This window comes from Nicotiana tomentosiformis, chromosome 3 (genome assembly GCF_000390325.3).
Source record: "Nicotiana tomentosiformis chromosome 3, ASM39032v3, whole genome shotgun sequence".
In the NCBI taxonomy this organism is placed as follows: domain Eukaryota; kingdom Viridiplantae; phylum Streptophyta; class Magnoliopsida; order Solanales; family Solanaceae; genus Nicotiana; species Nicotiana tomentosiformis.
The window spans coordinates 135,595,302-135,611,321 of NC_090814.1; the positions used below are offsets into that span (position 1 = coordinate 135,595,302).

Here is a 16,020-nt window from a genome sequence, read left to right on the forward strand (position 1 = left end):
TTGTATTTGGACATTTTTGAAAGTGAGAGAAGAGGCGGCGGCGGCGGCGATGGGAAATTGCTGCTCCGACGTGGCCGGCGGACAGTCGGCAGTCGGCGGTACCGGAAAAAACCAGAACGATCCAGCTTACTCTCCTAACGAAGCCGTCGATGCCTTCCTTAAGTCTCGCGGTTACCAAGGCCTCTACTCTCAGATCGAGGCACTTCACTCTCTCTCTGTTTACTTTGATTTTCATTCAACCTTACTAGCTTATACGCACATATATCATTTTTCCTATGTTCTGCTAAACGACTGTGATTTTGAGGACTTAGTTTGTCGTTTCATTACCAATTGTGGTTGAATTAAGATACTACAAGTTGAATTGGCATTGACCGTGCGAGAAACTGACTTGTTCTGCGATTCGGAATAACTAGCTTGATTGTATGTCTCTCTAAATTTTCATTGGTAATTGAGGTAGATATGGTCTTGTTATATCAGAATTCCTACGATAATAACTAGCTTTTTTATTTTTTGTTATTAAAGTTTAGTGTGTAGATATCATAGATAAAAGTTTCCAACTGCAAATGTGAGCATTCTGAAATACTAACTTTATCCTTCACAAGATCATGATCAAAATTAAATATGTTTGGCTCCAACCAAACAGAAAGGCAAAAAGTTCCGAGTAAATGGGTAGCGGGAATATAGTTATTCATTTAAATCTAAAAGATTATACTTTCGAGCTTGAGGTTTCTCCAAGCGATTGTTGGATTCCCTCCTAATTCTAGAACTGGATTGTTTGTACCTCTTCATATTGTACAGCTGTGTTTTTTATTTTTCGTTTTTGTTAGCTAAGAACCTAAGAGTAGTCATTGACTTGGAGGACGGCCCGATGTAATTGGAATTTGACAAGTGCTGTGATTACTTAATTGCACTGCTCTTGATTAGCTAATGTCCTATAATGTTATCTGAAGAAGGGAGCCAAACTGCTAGATGTTTTAAATTGATGACGAAGTCCACTTTTTCTTGTTTTATACGATGAAAATATAGCGGTGCAGTTATTTGTGAACCAAGCTACTTCATCACCAGTCCGTTATTGTAGGAGCTTTGAATTGACTGTTTCACTATGCAACATCATATTGCAGGTCTTGGCTATTTGATTTCTGTAACTGTGCTCTTCATTTTCAATGTTGGAGCTTTCTTATATTTATTTATGCACTTGCAGTTGTCTCTATCTGCTTCCAGCTTGCGCGATCGTGATGTGCTTTCCAAGGTTTGTTGCTTATTTGGTGCGCGTTAGATAATTTAAATGACAATGCTGGCTTTCATGTGCCGTGTTTTGTAGTAGCATTGGGTTATTCTTAGATAGAGTGTCATCTTTTCTAGTTTTAACTATCATTGTTGCTTCTCGTTTTTTTTATATTCCTGTTGAATATGAATTGGGTTCATCTCCGTAATATGACTACAAATTTGAATCGTTGCCTAGGTGTTTTCTTGTTTTACTTTTTTCCATCAGTGCAATAGTTTCTCCTGTATGAAGTTGAAATTCCACTTTCGGGGATAATACTTACTCGAACACTCCAAAATATGATTTATTTGACCTTACGTTTTTCACTCTCAAAAGCTAGCTTCTAAAGACAACCTAGTAAACTGAAAGGTTAATGGAACTATACTCAGAGAAACTGTGGTACCAAACATTGAGGTTATTTTTCATGTAATACGAGTACAGCCTGCTAGCGTGTTACCATTTTTGTCTTCGATTTACTCTGTATGGCTAGCTTTTAAAATATGGCTTGCGGGAAAAGCTCATACTTGGTGCACCAGATTCTGGGTAGAATGTTATCAGCAGTCCTGTACCAGCTAGAATTTATTGACTTCTGTGAGGTTTATGCTCTGACCTTAGTTGGAATCCGTATAGTCTAGTAGTGTTTTGCTATGAATAGCACCCTATTGTTGATAGAGAGCTTACCGCCCCCATGTACAAAGAGTTTTTCTTTGTGGCAAAGAAGCATGCTTACCCAGCCTATAACATAAAGGCGTCAGAGACGCGCCTAAACTAATTTAAGGGTAAGGGCTTGTACTCTCTTCTGCGGATACGCTATCCCTTCCGGTTATGATATGGGAAAGGGAGGTGAAATCTACTCATTGATCATTGATGTTTGATTGGCTGTGATACTGTGCGTAGTACTTCTATAACAAAAGACTAGTTTTTGCTTTCCAACTATATCTAAGAAGTACTCTCCAATTCTCATTATGGCTATTTTTGGACTTCGGTATTTATTTCAGTTTATGAGTTACCTAATTGTCTTTTATCCCATTGTTTTTGATAATGGCATTGTTTTAGTTGTATTGATTTTTCCTTGTCAATATGGGATGCCTTCTATCTTCAAGCATCATAGTCTGTTTTCTAAAATAAACATGTTACTAACTTAACTGATAATTTAGTTTTTTTTTTTTAAATTACAGAGTGACCCTATGGCAGTCCTTTATTCAAAAGAAAAAGATGGTTCATTGAAAGAGCTTAGCCGTACAGAAGTAGTTTTGAACTCATTGAACCCGAAGTGGATTACAAAATATACTATTGCTTATTATTTTGAGACAGTGCAGAATTTGGTGTGAGTCCTGATACTCCACTTCCTGGTTTCTATTGAAATACATGTTTTCCATCTCACAAGCTTTGCCTTTATTTCAGGTTTCGTGTGTACGATGTTGACACTCAATTTCACAATCAAGATGTCAAGGTATATATGTGCTCATTTTAAAATTTCTGATAATGATAATTACAGTTTCTACTTGTCCCCAGAGGCATTCATATCAGATTAACCTGCAATTTTGAATATATTAAACTCCGCTATGTAAATTTTAACATGAACCTTGGGCTGATTATAAGGAGAAGACTTAAAGAAGAGTGATTGAATCAATCTGCTGCTTTAGCAATTTGAATTCTGTATGTGCTAATTGCTTTATCTGTCATAATCCCTACTGTTATGTTGTTTGTGCTAGCTTATGTGCTTGATCTCGAAATCAACATGTCACTTATGTAGTAAAAGAGCTGCATATAGTTTGTGAACTAACAACACTTCAATAGCTTACCCGAGTTGAAGCATAAAACAACAGTTCGTATTTGCACCGTGCTAGAAGTAATATCGGTTGTAATCACTACAGCTTATTGCAGCATTGGCATGTTAGTTTCACTTTTTAGGAAAGGATTCTAGACTTTCAAGCAAATTCTCCTTGTGTTGCTGTAACAGATGGAACCTTCTAATTCGCTTCCTTTACACAATATATCTCAAGTTATGTGATGTCACTTTTCATCTGTATCGTCTTTTAACGGGACAATTCCATTTTTTGGACATCTCAGGCAACATTTGAAAAATATTCCCTCCATTCTTGTATATTGAAGGGAGTTTTTCTTTTTGAGATCCTTGCAGATGCTTGGTCTCATAAGTAGTCCTACATATGGTGGTTTTTGGGAGCTAGCTGTTTGCAGTGACGGTTACATTTCAAATTGAGTAATCTTGCTTCACCTGAATCTTGAATTAGATCAATAGTTAAAAAAGAAAGCAGATCAATAGTAAGATAGATATGTACAACTACCATATTTCTGCTTTCATTTTCTCTTGCTCTACTACATGCTCATCTCGGAAGGGGGGGGGGGAGTAGTTTAACATTGTATATTTGAGTGCCCGCCGTATGCTTTTAATTTGCTTTTGTTTGCTTATTATGGACAATGAGTAATCCATTTTTTCTTTTTAAATGCTATTAGAGAGTACAAGATACAATCATCTGTTATATATCATGTGAAAAAAATGATGTAAATTCTCTACGTTTTGGTATACTTCGTGTATACGGGAGTTCTCTCCCTTTTGATTAATACAATTTACCTTATCCAAAAAAAAAAAAATATCATGTGAAAAAATATTAGAGGATACAAGGTATATAATCATGTTCTTTTGAATGCTCATTCAAGTGCTTTCACAGCAAAAATCTTATGAAATCATGGAAGTTTGTATAATTATTGCAGATGCTTAAACTGGAAGAGCAGGACTTTCTTGGTGAGGCCAGTTGCACATTGGCCCAGGTGTGCATCCCTTTTTAATCATTAAAATTTGTTCCCAAAATTATAATATCACCATAGCTTTCTGGCACTGGTAGAAGTGAAATTGCATGATTTACCATCAAGGCTATTATTAGCATGCTAACTGAAGAGTAAGGAGAAGACACATCTCACCTTGAGGCTCTTCTACTAATTATTTTGTATAGTACTTGGTTATAGCTATGCATTCCGTTTGGTTGAGGCTCGAAATAGATTGTTCAAAGTTTAATTTGCCTGTAAGTAATTTTTAAAAAAAAATGTTTTCTTAAAAAAAAAATTGTTTTGAAACTGCTGTAAGTACTTAGGAAAAAGAAAAATGTTGCTTCTATTCAGAATGGCTTCCTGTTGGTCGTAGCTACAGTATTGTGGATCTGCTTTTCCAGTTGCACCTTTTTGCTTTATTTTCAAGAGGTTATGAATTTCCTGCCAGATAATGGTTACAAGCCGTGAACCGTTTCAATTATTGCATCTCTGTGTAATATTCTTGCTTACAACTATTTCTTCCACAATTTAGGATCAAATTCTGGTATTTTCCATTTTAATAATGTAGTTGTACATATGAGGTTGTTTTGTTTATTAATCTAATGGTTGTTAAACATATTTCCGTGTAGATTGTCACAAAGTCGGGCAGGTCCCTGACCTTGGACCTTGTATGTGGCGAACAATCTTCTGGTCAAACGCATGCTCGAAAGTTAGGCAAGCTTACTGTTTTAGCTGAAGAAAGTGTCAGCTCGAAGACTACTATTGAGTTGAGATTAAGATGTTCAGAATTGGAATCAAAGGATTTGTTCTCAAAAAGTGTATGAAACTCATCAGAGTAGTTTTATCTTTTCTCACTATGAAACGTGTGATGCTGATGATGACTCTTCTGCTTTTGGCAGGATCCATTTCTGGTGGTCTCAAAAGCTACAGAAAGTGGAATGGTGGTTCCAATTTGCAAAACAGAAGTGATAAAAAATGATCATTCACCCATCTGGAAATCGGTGTTCCTGAATATCCAACAAATTGGAAGTAAGGTACAATACAATTATCTTTCGAGTGATCCATTATGCATTTTCTTAAGAACGTGTTGTGTTTCTTGGGCAAATCCCCTACAAATAGAACCCTGAAAAGGAGGAAGTAATATCCTCCAAAAGCAATTTTCTTTTTCCATGAGACTATATGCTGTTCCAAGCAATCAATATATTTTGAGCTAGATGCGCCCTTTTTTTCCCTAAAGCTTTTTCGGGCAAGCTCTGAAATTGCTAATATTTTCCATACGAATTATGTGCAAATGAAACAAATTTAAACTCTAAATGATGAAACTCCCAGTGCTCACTTTTCACAGATCTTTGCTCCCTAATGAGTAGATTTCACCAGCTATTTTCTCTAGTACTTTAAATTAGCTGTCTTTTTGGACTCTGTAATTAAAGTACTCCAATTGATGGGATTCAGCAGATATCTATGGAGTCTTGCCCTCTTGTGCAATAACAAACTTTACTCATCGAAGTAGTTAATGGTTTTGACTTTGAGCCTGCACTTTAAGAATTCACTCGTTTTAGGGGATGTGATTGGTAATATACTTTTCCTCTGTGGAAATTACCATCTACTTTGTGCTGACAGTATGATGCATAATCGAAAGGGATATCACTTCTGCACAATGTTTATTCTTTGATTTTCAGTTTAGAAACATTTGAATTACTGCAGGACAGCCCATTAACTATCGAGTGTTATGACTTCAATAGCAACGGCAAGCATAGTTTACTTGGGTAAATGAGCTTCGTTTTTCATCTCTTCATCATTTCTGACCTCTACTGACTGGAAGCTGACAGTATTTCTCCTGATTGTCAGAAAGATTCACAAGTCACTGTCAGATTTAGAAAAGTTACATTCTGCTGGTACTGGTGCAAATCTTTTTATACCAGCTGCTCTGGGACCTAATCAACAAAACAAGGTAAGAGCTTATTAATCAGGTAAACAATACTGCTATTGCAACTTATTTAATTATCAGTCACTGGATTTTATCCAGGTTCTGAAGAGTCAGCTTTTCGTGGAAAGCTATTCTGAGAAAATCCAGTATACATTCCTTGATTACTTGGCATGGGGCTATGAACTCAACTTCATGGTGGCCATTGATTTCACTGGTATGTGTTTGCCTAATGATACATATATTTTCATGTTTTCAAGTACCTATTTAATGTCTCCAAATACCAGATTCTCGTAAGTCTTCCTTTGTTTCCATAGCTATGCATGGAAATCATAGTTGTCGTCTTCATCAGTGGCATGATTTATTTAGACAAACTCTGGGCGTCTTCCTCTTTTCGCATGCGCAGTCGGGGCTGGACTGATGCCTCCATTGACAACTCTTATTTGTTATTCTTCCAATGTTAGCTTAACTTAAAGATTTTATGGAATGTGAAAATCTTTGCAACCCCCCTCATTTATGTCAGAATATCCCTGGAGGGAAAAACTAAAACTCCCCCTGGTCCATAATAAGTGACTTTTTGACCTTTTTATTTTGGTCCAAAATAAGTGTTCTTTTACATAATCAAGAATGAATTAATTTTATTTTTCCAAAATTTGCCCTTATTTACATATCCCAATGTGTCAAGGTAACAATTAATTAATGGGATCAAACTGGGTTTGTTGTTGTTGTTGTAATTTTGTGAATACATCTTTTTTTCTCTAGGAGTTCGTATTTTCTTAAGGGGTGTGCCAAAGGCTAAAAAGTCACTTATAATGGACTGGAGGGAATAATTTTTAACAATTATGTAGATCCTGTTTGAGTTGTTGGCTGCATTCATCTTTTCTCAATAATCTTCTGCATTGAATTTACACATACAGCAAATTTTCAGAAATTTAAGTGCAACCAACAGCTCGAATAGGGTAGTGGGGAGGGTCCATACTCTCCGGAGTTCCAAACCTGTGGGCCAACTGGGGTAGGGCCAGCTAACTCACATGGGATGTCTCTGTTATTGAAACAAAAAGCTTCTGTATGTTAGTGCTTGCATTCATGCTTAGCTTGCATCTGAGCCTGTAATCATTTCTTGCGTGAATTATTGTATGTCAGCTTCCAATGGAAATCCACGCCTCCCTGATTCATTGCATTATATCGACCCTTCAGGACGGCCGAATGCTTATCAGAGAGTAAGAATATTGTCTCAGTAATAATGATTTGATATGTTTCCCTCATATGAAGTAAGTTATTTAATGAGCATATCAATTTCAGGCAATCTTGGATGTTGGAGAGGTGTTGCAGTATTATGATACAGACAAACATTTTCCTGCTTGGGGTTTTGGAGCACGGCCAATAGATGGCCCAGTTTCTCATTGCTTCAACCTAAATGGTAGCAACAGTTACTGTGAGGTATTTTTTAAGAGAGCCTTATATACTTCCAAATTCGTTATTGCTTTAGCTTTCTGTATTTTGTTTTTGTTATTAATTTCAGCTCTTTTTTCCCCTTAAACTCTAGGTGGAAGGAATCCAGGGTATCATGATGGCATACATGAGTGCTCTTCATAATGTTTCACTTGCAGGTCCAACTTTATTCGGACCAGTGATTACCTCTGCTGCACATATAGCAAGTCAGTCTTTCACGAACAATGAGCGGAAGTATTTCGTTTTGTTAATAATCACGGTACATTTCATTATCTATGTTCTATGTCTTGTCTGATTTCCTGATGAACATCTTTTTTTTTAGACCTTTCAAGTGAAATATTAACCATCATCTGCTATACCAATCAGAGTTTTAGTGAACCGATCCCTTCTCAATCATGTGTATATATCTTTATGCATATACATCATAAACTTCACCTGAACGCATAAAAATGCAGTGAAACCTCAAACTTGAATTTTTGTTGGAAATTGAACTTTGTCTATCTTATTTTAGTTGAACTTGATTTTATTACAGACTTTTATAACTGAATGTCATATGTTCTCCAATGTGATTATATTTTTGAAAATTTCCAGGATGGAGTGATAACAGATCTCCAAGAAACAATGGATGCTCTTGTTCAAGCTGCGGATTTGCCATTGTCAATTCTTATTGTTGGGGTTGGAGGAGCAGACTTCAAAGAAATGGAGGTATGCAAGTGCAACAACTTATTTCCTCAGCTAGCAGTGTTTTTTGTGTCATCCAATTCAATTAACTGTGATGATTTCCCATGTTATCCGTTTTCACAGATATTAGATGCTGATAAAGGAGAGAGGCTAGAGTCTACAACTGGACGTGTTGCTGTGCGGGATATAGTACAATTTGTTCCTCTCCGAGATGTACAAAGTAGGCTACTATAAATTTCTCAGTTAAAGCTTCCTCGTATAGTAAAGGAAAATCAAACTTTCTTAAGAGCTTGAGAGAATAAGGCAATTTGTTTTCTCGTGTATGAACTGACGCCATCATTGATTTGCAGATGGAGATGTCTCAGTTGTTCAATCGCTTTTAGCAGAATTACCTTCCCAATTTTTGGAATTTATGCGGTTCAGAAAGGTGCAGCCGACTTTATGATCGTATAATAATTGTACATATTGATTTTGATTCATCTATTGCCCCATGCTATTTGCCATTTTGGAGCTGGCTTCCCAAGACTAAGTTTTGCTTTTAGATTTCTGGTCGCGTCTTCCTTCATGTTGCCCAGAAGATTTAGCTGATATTTTTCTTCAGCATCATTGAGCCGAGGGTCTATCGAAAACAATCTTTCTATCATGAGGTAGAGGTAAGGTTTGCGTACACATTATCCTCCCCAGATCCCTACAATGTGGGAATATACTGGGTATGTTGTTTTCTCCGGCATCGTGTTGTAATTGCTTTGTTGATTAAAAAAACCATGTCCATTGCCTTCTGTTCTGCAAATTCCAATCTCGTTAGGAGTAAAGGGCGTCGTGATCACCTTCCAGTTGTGATAATCACGATTACTTTGCAACAAGCTCCCAACAAGTAAAGGCAGTTGCCGCTGGCAAAATAACTGGCAATTTGAAAGGCAGTTGGCAGAACCAAGGTAAACGAATAAGCCGATGGGTGGTGTGACGCCTCCTCTGGCAGTACCGGAAGTTCTTTTCCTTTGGTGTTGTTGGGTGGGTAGTACTTTTAAATTATAATGAGATTATTCACTGCATATTTTCTTTTTTTAGATGATTAGCTCATTGGATTAAAACTGAGATATACAACACAATATAACATGTATTTGGTTATAAATTAGATAAATTTGGATAGACTTTACTTTCCAATTTTAATCTTGCCTTTTTAAAAGTACCTGGGATAAGAGTTTTGGAGGAAGATATTTATTATTTTACTCGGGGATAGTTATCTCACAAAGTGTGGTATGAAATAGTTCTGGGACTAATTATACCGATCAAATTTTTTAACCAAACATGGGATGGAGCAATTTCACATTTTATTCCGAATTATTATCGTTATCCCTTCAACCAAACACCCAAAAATAATCTACGTCTTACTTCCGTTTATCAATTCCTTTTGAAGAAAATCACGGTAAGACATCTTATTGATAGATCTTTAGATATGTGAAAAGTCTCAATTTGAAATTGTTTAAAATTTTAATTCCTTTTATGATGATTCCTTGCAATAGTTATTATGTACAATAATCGAGTCCGAATAAAAATCAATTTACCGTTTGCTGTGGACCCATCTTCATTCGAAAAAAAATAAAATTACAAATTTTAACCTTAATATTATGCTTAAATAAATACAACACAGACGAAATGAGTATTTTGCTTTTCGCCAAAATGATGGCTCATTCGTGGAGGGGTGCGGTTTTATAAAAGCAAGGGGTGCCATATTACGTTCGTAAAACCGCTAGTTTCTGGTCGCTGACTTCTTGTTACCGTCCAACATAATTAACTAAGATGTGGAAATTTCGGTTACCTCAACCTTTTGCTGTTGTGAAGCAATTCAACAAGATTTAATTTCATTCACTTAATTTATCCTTCCTTTAATCTTCGAGTACCAGTAGTATAGAATGATATAAATCAAATGTACTCTCAGATTTAGATATAAAAGGAAATTCATGATAAAGTAAGATAAATTTTGAATATATTAACGAAATATAATAGAAACTGCTAGCTAATTTAGTCTTGTTTTCTCCTGGCGCTCTCCTTTTTTTTTTTTCGTTCCTGGCAATATCTCACAGTAGACATACCTCTAAAATTAAGAGATATCCTTTCTAGTTATATGAGTATTATCTTTCTTTTTCTATGAGTCCTATACACTATTTGTCAAATTTTATTAATAGCATTATTGTACTTAATTAAATTTCATAACATGGTTTCTTATCTTAGAATATCCTTTTTAATGTATATTTTTTTTGCTATCAACCAAACACCAAAAAAGTTTTTTCCTTCAGCTTTTGCAAACGATGAAAAAAAGTTTTTAGCAATTTTTGAGTTTTTGCAAAAGCTAAAAAAAGTTCTCTTTTCTTTATGTTAAGTAGAAAAACATTTTTATGCAAAATCTTTAAAAAGTAAAATTTCCAAAAAATCTTCTTCGAAATTTTGGCGCAAACGCTACCTTTTGTCCCATATGAATGTAAGATAAGAAGAAAGCATAAACAGTTGGATATACATATTGTTCTTATGTGACATAATTACACAAGCATCCCAAAAAAAAGTAGGACCGCACAATTCTCTCTATAGACCATAGTGTAGTCCACACTAAGTTAAAGTATTCACATTCGGATATAAAAAGCAAGAATAGTAAACCCTAATATCTTCTTCTTCTTCCCCCATTCCTTGTGGACCTCCTCCATGTTTCATTTACTTTGGAGTTGGTTGCTAAAACAGATTAAAGCTAGCTGCTAAGCTAGTACTGTTAGAGTTTTGTTAATTAGAAGAAACTAAAGTGTCAAAAACAGTGGATCCAAGGCATGGAAAGAGGGGACTTTTCATCCAATGAAATGGAAATGGAAGAGAAAGAGAATAACGATAATATTGATGATCCTCAACTTCAAGAGGAGCTCTATAATATATACTCAGCTCGATCTCAGCATGACATGTCTGCTATGGTTTCTGTCCTTTCTCAAGTTATTGGAAACAGTACCACCCATTCTTCTTCTGCTAATGCTACTCCATTAACCCTACCTCAATCTGCTGTAGCTCTCCAAAACCAATCTCAATCTATTGAGGATCAAGGTACACACTACTCTCCCCACTCCCCGGACCTATTTATGGGATTACACTGTGTTGTTAAGTGTCTCACGTTAGGGAGTGAGTTGTCGTTGTCTCCTTATATAATCTTGAACAATGCTAACCTATTAAATTAGTTCCAGAATTGAGTTAGATCCAAGATCCATGTTCTTAATTAACATAGATGCAAAAAAAAATAAAAAAATATATTTTTACAAGTTGCTTAGCATATTCGTTGGCAGAATTTCTGTACGTAGCTTGAAGAATGACAATCGTTTTCTTAAAAGATTACTATATTTAATTATATGTATTATCTGACTCATTTCTTTTTTCCCAAGCCGATACATATTTTTATAACTCTATATAATCTAATTATGCACCTCATTAATATCTTGTTCATGACCACTACTATGGGTGGCGTCCTTAATTAATTGACATTCTAGTTTCTAATTCCCTAAATGGAAATAAACTGATTGTTTCCTCCTTCATTCTTCCCACTAAATTTCTTCGAAGCAAAACAAAAGAGAAAGGAAAACAAAGACTTCCGGGGAAAAAGAAAAAGAAAAAGAAAAGCAAGGAACATTAGGTAGCAGTTAACTTCAACTAGTTCAATTTCTTCCTAGAGTTACACCGACCTCGGTTGTCAAGATCACAACAAATCTAATCAAGTTTTCTTAATAGGAGTAGAATTTATCTTATATACATTGAAATTCAAAAAAAAAAAAAAACTAACACTATCAATGTAACGTAACCTCCCTATTGCAGATAATCTATAGAAATAATATTATTTTTCAAGTTATTACGTATACGTATATAGTCCGACCTCTCTATAACAATCGTGCTTTATAATAACACTTCACTATAACGGTCAAGTTTTCTTTGGAACTAATTTTTCATGTTATGTTATAATATATATTTTCTATGACAGTACTTCATAATAGTAGCCAAAAAGTTTCGAAACAAAGGATGTTGTTATGGAGAGATTTTAGGTGATCAATCTAATAACAGTGTGTGTATAATATGTGAAGGGAATTCGAGAAGAAAAAGGTATAGAGGAGTGAGGCAAAGACCATGGGGAAAGTGGGCAGCCGAAATCCGAGACCCAAAGAAAGCAGCTAGAGTATGGCTTGGCACTTTTGAAACTGCTGAGGCTGCAGCAATTGCCTACGATGAAGCAGCTCTCAGATTCAAAGGCAACAAAGCCAAACTCAACTTCCCTGAAAGAGTTCAAGGCAAATTCCAATACCTTACTACTACTACTAGTCAAAATCATCACTTGCCTGATAATATTGTTCAACAACAATATATTCCAACTAGCTCCAATAATAATCATCCTCTCCCTTGTCAAGAACATTATCCTAGTTTACATCACTATGCTCAGCTACTTCAGAGTGACAGCAATATTACTGATTTAAACTTCGGTATCTCGCCAAGTTATAATCAGCAGTTATCTGCTTCTTTTGATTTTGCGCAATCATCATCTAACAGTACATTATCGGAATTGCCAGCTTCTTATGAGCAGAGGCAATTACAATCAAGTTACAAGCAAGAAGAAGAAGTTTTAATGAGATTTTCATCGCATTTTGGTACTACTTCAAGCTCATCTGGACCTCATGAAAGTAACTGGGAAGAGTTTGAAGATAGAAAGAAAGTCATAAGTTCATTCCCTAGTATTAAGAGATACGAAGACTGAAAGAAGTTTTATGAGATTTCCGTCGCATTTTATTTCGTAGTTTATGGTTTTACTGGGGTTTTCTGTCCTCTGATCTTGTATTTCAGTTAAGTGTAATAGTAGAACTATATATATTCATGAATTAATGGAAAAATATTGGTGTGGTTTTATGTGTTTAAAGGTTAAGTGTCAAGCTAACACTCCTGACGACAACAACAACCTACCCAGTGTGATCTCACAAGTGAAATCTGAATAGGGTAGTCAGGGGCGGCTCAACGAATTTTGTGGTGTAAAGCCAAAACATATTAAAAGGCCCTTAAATTTATTTCTTTTATAAAATCCATAGAATAATGAGATACAAAGCAAACTCTAGAACTTTGGCTTAGTGGTATCGTAAATAAAAATATGACATTAATTAAGTGGAGGGAGCACGACGATTATCTGTTTCGGATCTTGTGCGCCATTGCATTTGGGGGGTTTTCTCTTAAAAAAGATGAACCAAAAAAGAGTTGCTTGATGGATCAATAAAATAAGGTGAAAAGAAATAACCAACTTAGAGAAACTGAAAATTAGTAAGTAAAATCATTAGAAACATTAGAAAAAAACATGAGTGTACATACAGGAGAAAAAAATTAAATTTGATAATAAAGGTAAATACATCATTCAATTAAACGAGAAAGAAATTTATCGTTATTTACCACCCAGCTGTATATCTTTAATTAAAACTTTTAAAATATTTTATTAATAATATTTACACAAAATATATGTGACACATAGTACTTAAAATTGGGCCTTAATATTTTGGGGGCCTAAGGCAATGACTTCATTTGCCTTGCCCTTAGGCCGCCTCTAAGGGTAGTGTGTGTACGCAGACTTACCCTTACCTTGTGCAGGTAGTGAAGTTGTTTCTAATAGATTCTCGGCTGAAAGCAAGCATGCAAAAATGAACTCAATTCTTAAGGGACTTCCGAATAATTTTCAATCGTCTAAAAAAATTAACAAATTTATGAAATGTGTTTATTTGATGCATCAACATTGATTCATTTAGTGACTGCTATTGTGCCTTACAAACGGCTAAATAGAGCACTATTCACTGTATTGGATTAAAGAAAATGAACCCCTTTCTCATTTTGGACAAGACAGTCATTTGCAAAGATAAACTCAATTCATATGGGACTTCTCTAAATAATTTTAAATCGTCTCAAAAAAATATTACAAATTTGTCAAGTGTTACACCTAGTCCATGTTTCTCAATGTGAGTATTTGTAAAGCATATGGCATTCAATGAAAATGGTACATGCATAATGATGCCAAGTTAAATAAGTGGAAGCTAATAGCTATATATAGCTAATAGAAGAATAGAATTTTGATTATGTTACGTTGTAGCTGAAGTTGGCTAGTAATTGAATTGCCTCTTTTGCATGGCAAGGAAATTAATTAAAGTAAGAACGAGGGGGAACGCAATTATTGGGCAACTAAGTTTTGCTTCCGTTCAGTTGCATTATAGGCAATTAGATTTGTGGAACGCCGTCCTTTCCTTTAATTGTTACTTATAAATCAGAGGCGAAGCTAGAATTTAAAGTTTGTGGGTTCGAGATTCTAATTCATTTATGTTACTGGGTTCTAAATTAATAATTTATACATATTCAATGAAGTTTTAAGACAAATACATGATTTGGATCAAAGTTACTGAGTTCCGCCGAACCCGCAAGCTCTATGCTAGCTCCGCCCCTGGTATAGATGATACTGCTAAGTAAGTAAGGATATCCAGTTTTCGATCAGCTTCCTACCGTTAATAGATCATAGTGAACATACGAAATATTTCGCGATTTCCCTACATCTTAACCATTTGATTTTATTTATTATATACAATAATACCAATATTAGAAGATTTACATTATTATATTTCTTCTTAAGATTGTTGTGATTTTGCATGCTTGCTTTGAGCCGATATTCTATCGAAAACAGTCTCAGTCTGCACAAGATAGGAGTAAGGTTGCGTACTCACTACTTTTTTCAGACCCACATATTAGATTATGTATATATAGGAGCTTAAGTTCTATACAAAGACAATTTTAATTTTTTAAACGCCCTAAAATATAATAACATATAGCTGTCCGATGAAGTAGATTAATTATATGAAAAATAAAAAGACAATCTACTACTACCTCCGTTCCAGTTTACGTGAACCTATTTCCTTTTTGGTCTGTTTAAAAAAGAATGACCCCTTCCTAAATTTGAAAATAATTTTACTTAAACTTACAATTCTACCCTTAATGAGAAGTTTTTATAACCACACAAATACTGTGGGCCCCTTTTTAAATTGTTTAGGATCACAAGTTTCAAAAATATTATTTTTTTTAAATTCTATGTCCAGTCAAACAGATTCGCATAAATTATAAGAGATAATAAAAAGTTAAATAATTCTGTGCAATTTTTTCTAGAACATCGCTGCGTATAAGTCAAATCCTATGTGTAGGTAGTAAAGACGTCCTGCTCACCAATTAATGATTGCGGCGCTTAAGCCATAGAGTGATCAGGGCACAATGGACCAATATTAACTATTCGTATACGTCTTTTTTCGGACTCTGTATATACTTCGAGATACTTTGGGCATATATCGGGCTGACTTTTTGTATAATATAAAATAATTTTTTATTTAATTGATAATCATATAAGCTGACGATATTTTAGCCGATTGTTAAAGAACATCAAACATTCCAAACATAAACCGGCGAACTTAAAAAAGGAAGGAGAAAAAGTAGAAAAAATAGATATATATATATAAGAAAGAAAAGGCATATATACTTCCCTTTCCTTTGTTATGAAGCTAGTTTGAAAACTGACCTTTTGGCATTAATTCCAAAGCTTGAAAAAATGATCATCTGAGCTTCCTCTTTTAGCATATAAACGTGCATGTCTGATCATTCTCAGAAGCTTTATTGAAAAACAAGTTGAAGATGACTATATTTTAGTCTTAAAAAGGGTAGCTTGAGAATAGAGTGAAAGTAAAGTGAACTTACAGCATGCATTTTTCAACTTCTAGGTCTGCATTCTCTGTATCTTATATTACCTTTATAAAGAGATAGAGAGAGAACAAATGTGAAAGGTTGAACAAATGTTTAACAAAGTAATCCAAGAAGTCATGGAATTCGGCTTTGG

General features: G+C 34.9%; 2 protein-coding genes and 1 long non-coding RNA gene across 5 annotated transcripts; 2 read left to right on the forward strand and 1 right to left on the reverse strand.

The window, feature by feature from the left end:
* The first annotated feature begins 49 nt into the window (after positions 1 to 49).
* Positions 50 to 9,275, forward strand: LOC104085442 (protein BONZAI 1-like). 3 transcript variants are annotated; one of them, XM_009589470.4, is made up of 16 exons: positions 50 to 199; positions 1,202 to 1,249; positions 2,443 to 2,591; positions 2,669 to 2,717; positions 4,001 to 4,057; positions 4,684 to 4,872; positions 4,954 to 5,088; positions 5,759 to 5,820; positions 5,903 to 6,005; positions 6,063 to 6,195; positions 7,122 to 7,198; positions 7,281 to 7,418; positions 7,525 to 7,689; positions 8,022 to 8,135; positions 8,235 to 8,331; positions 8,462 to 9,275. In XM_009589470.4, exons 1-16 carry the CDS (start codon positions 50 to 52, stop codon positions 8,554 to 8,556), a joined length of 1,761 nt encoding a protein of 586 aa, XP_009587765.1. In that variant the 3' UTR covers positions 8,557 to 9,275. The 3 variants fall into 3 exon arrangements, with proteins under 3 accessions (XP_009587765.1, XP_009587766.1, XP_009587767.1); XM_009589471.4 differs by having other exon boundaries at positions 6,081 to 6,195; XM_009589472.3 differs by lacking the exon at positions 50 to 199 and adding an exon at positions 206 to 1,121.
* Positions 9,276 to 10,443: 1,168 nt separating this feature from the next.
* On the forward strand, positions 10,444 to 13,038 carry LOC104085443 (ethylene-responsive transcription factor ERF113-like). Its single transcript, XM_009589473.4, has 2 exons — positions 10,444 to 11,192; positions 12,215 to 13,038. Exons 1-2 carry the CDS (start codon positions 10,928 to 10,930, stop codon positions 12,877 to 12,879), a joined length of 930 nt encoding a protein of 309 aa, XP_009587768.1. The 5' UTR covers positions 10,444 to 10,927; the 3' UTR covers positions 12,880 to 13,038.
* LOC108943244 (uncharacterized) lies at positions 11,076 to 15,994 on the reverse strand. The gene is made up of 2 exons (XR_011415014.1): positions 15,706 to 15,994; positions 11,076 to 11,311 (listed from the first exon to the last, which is right to left on the reverse strand). It is a non-coding gene; the product is annotated as an uncharacterized lncRNA (long non-coding RNA).
* Positions 15,995 to 16,020: the final 26 nt, after the last annotated feature.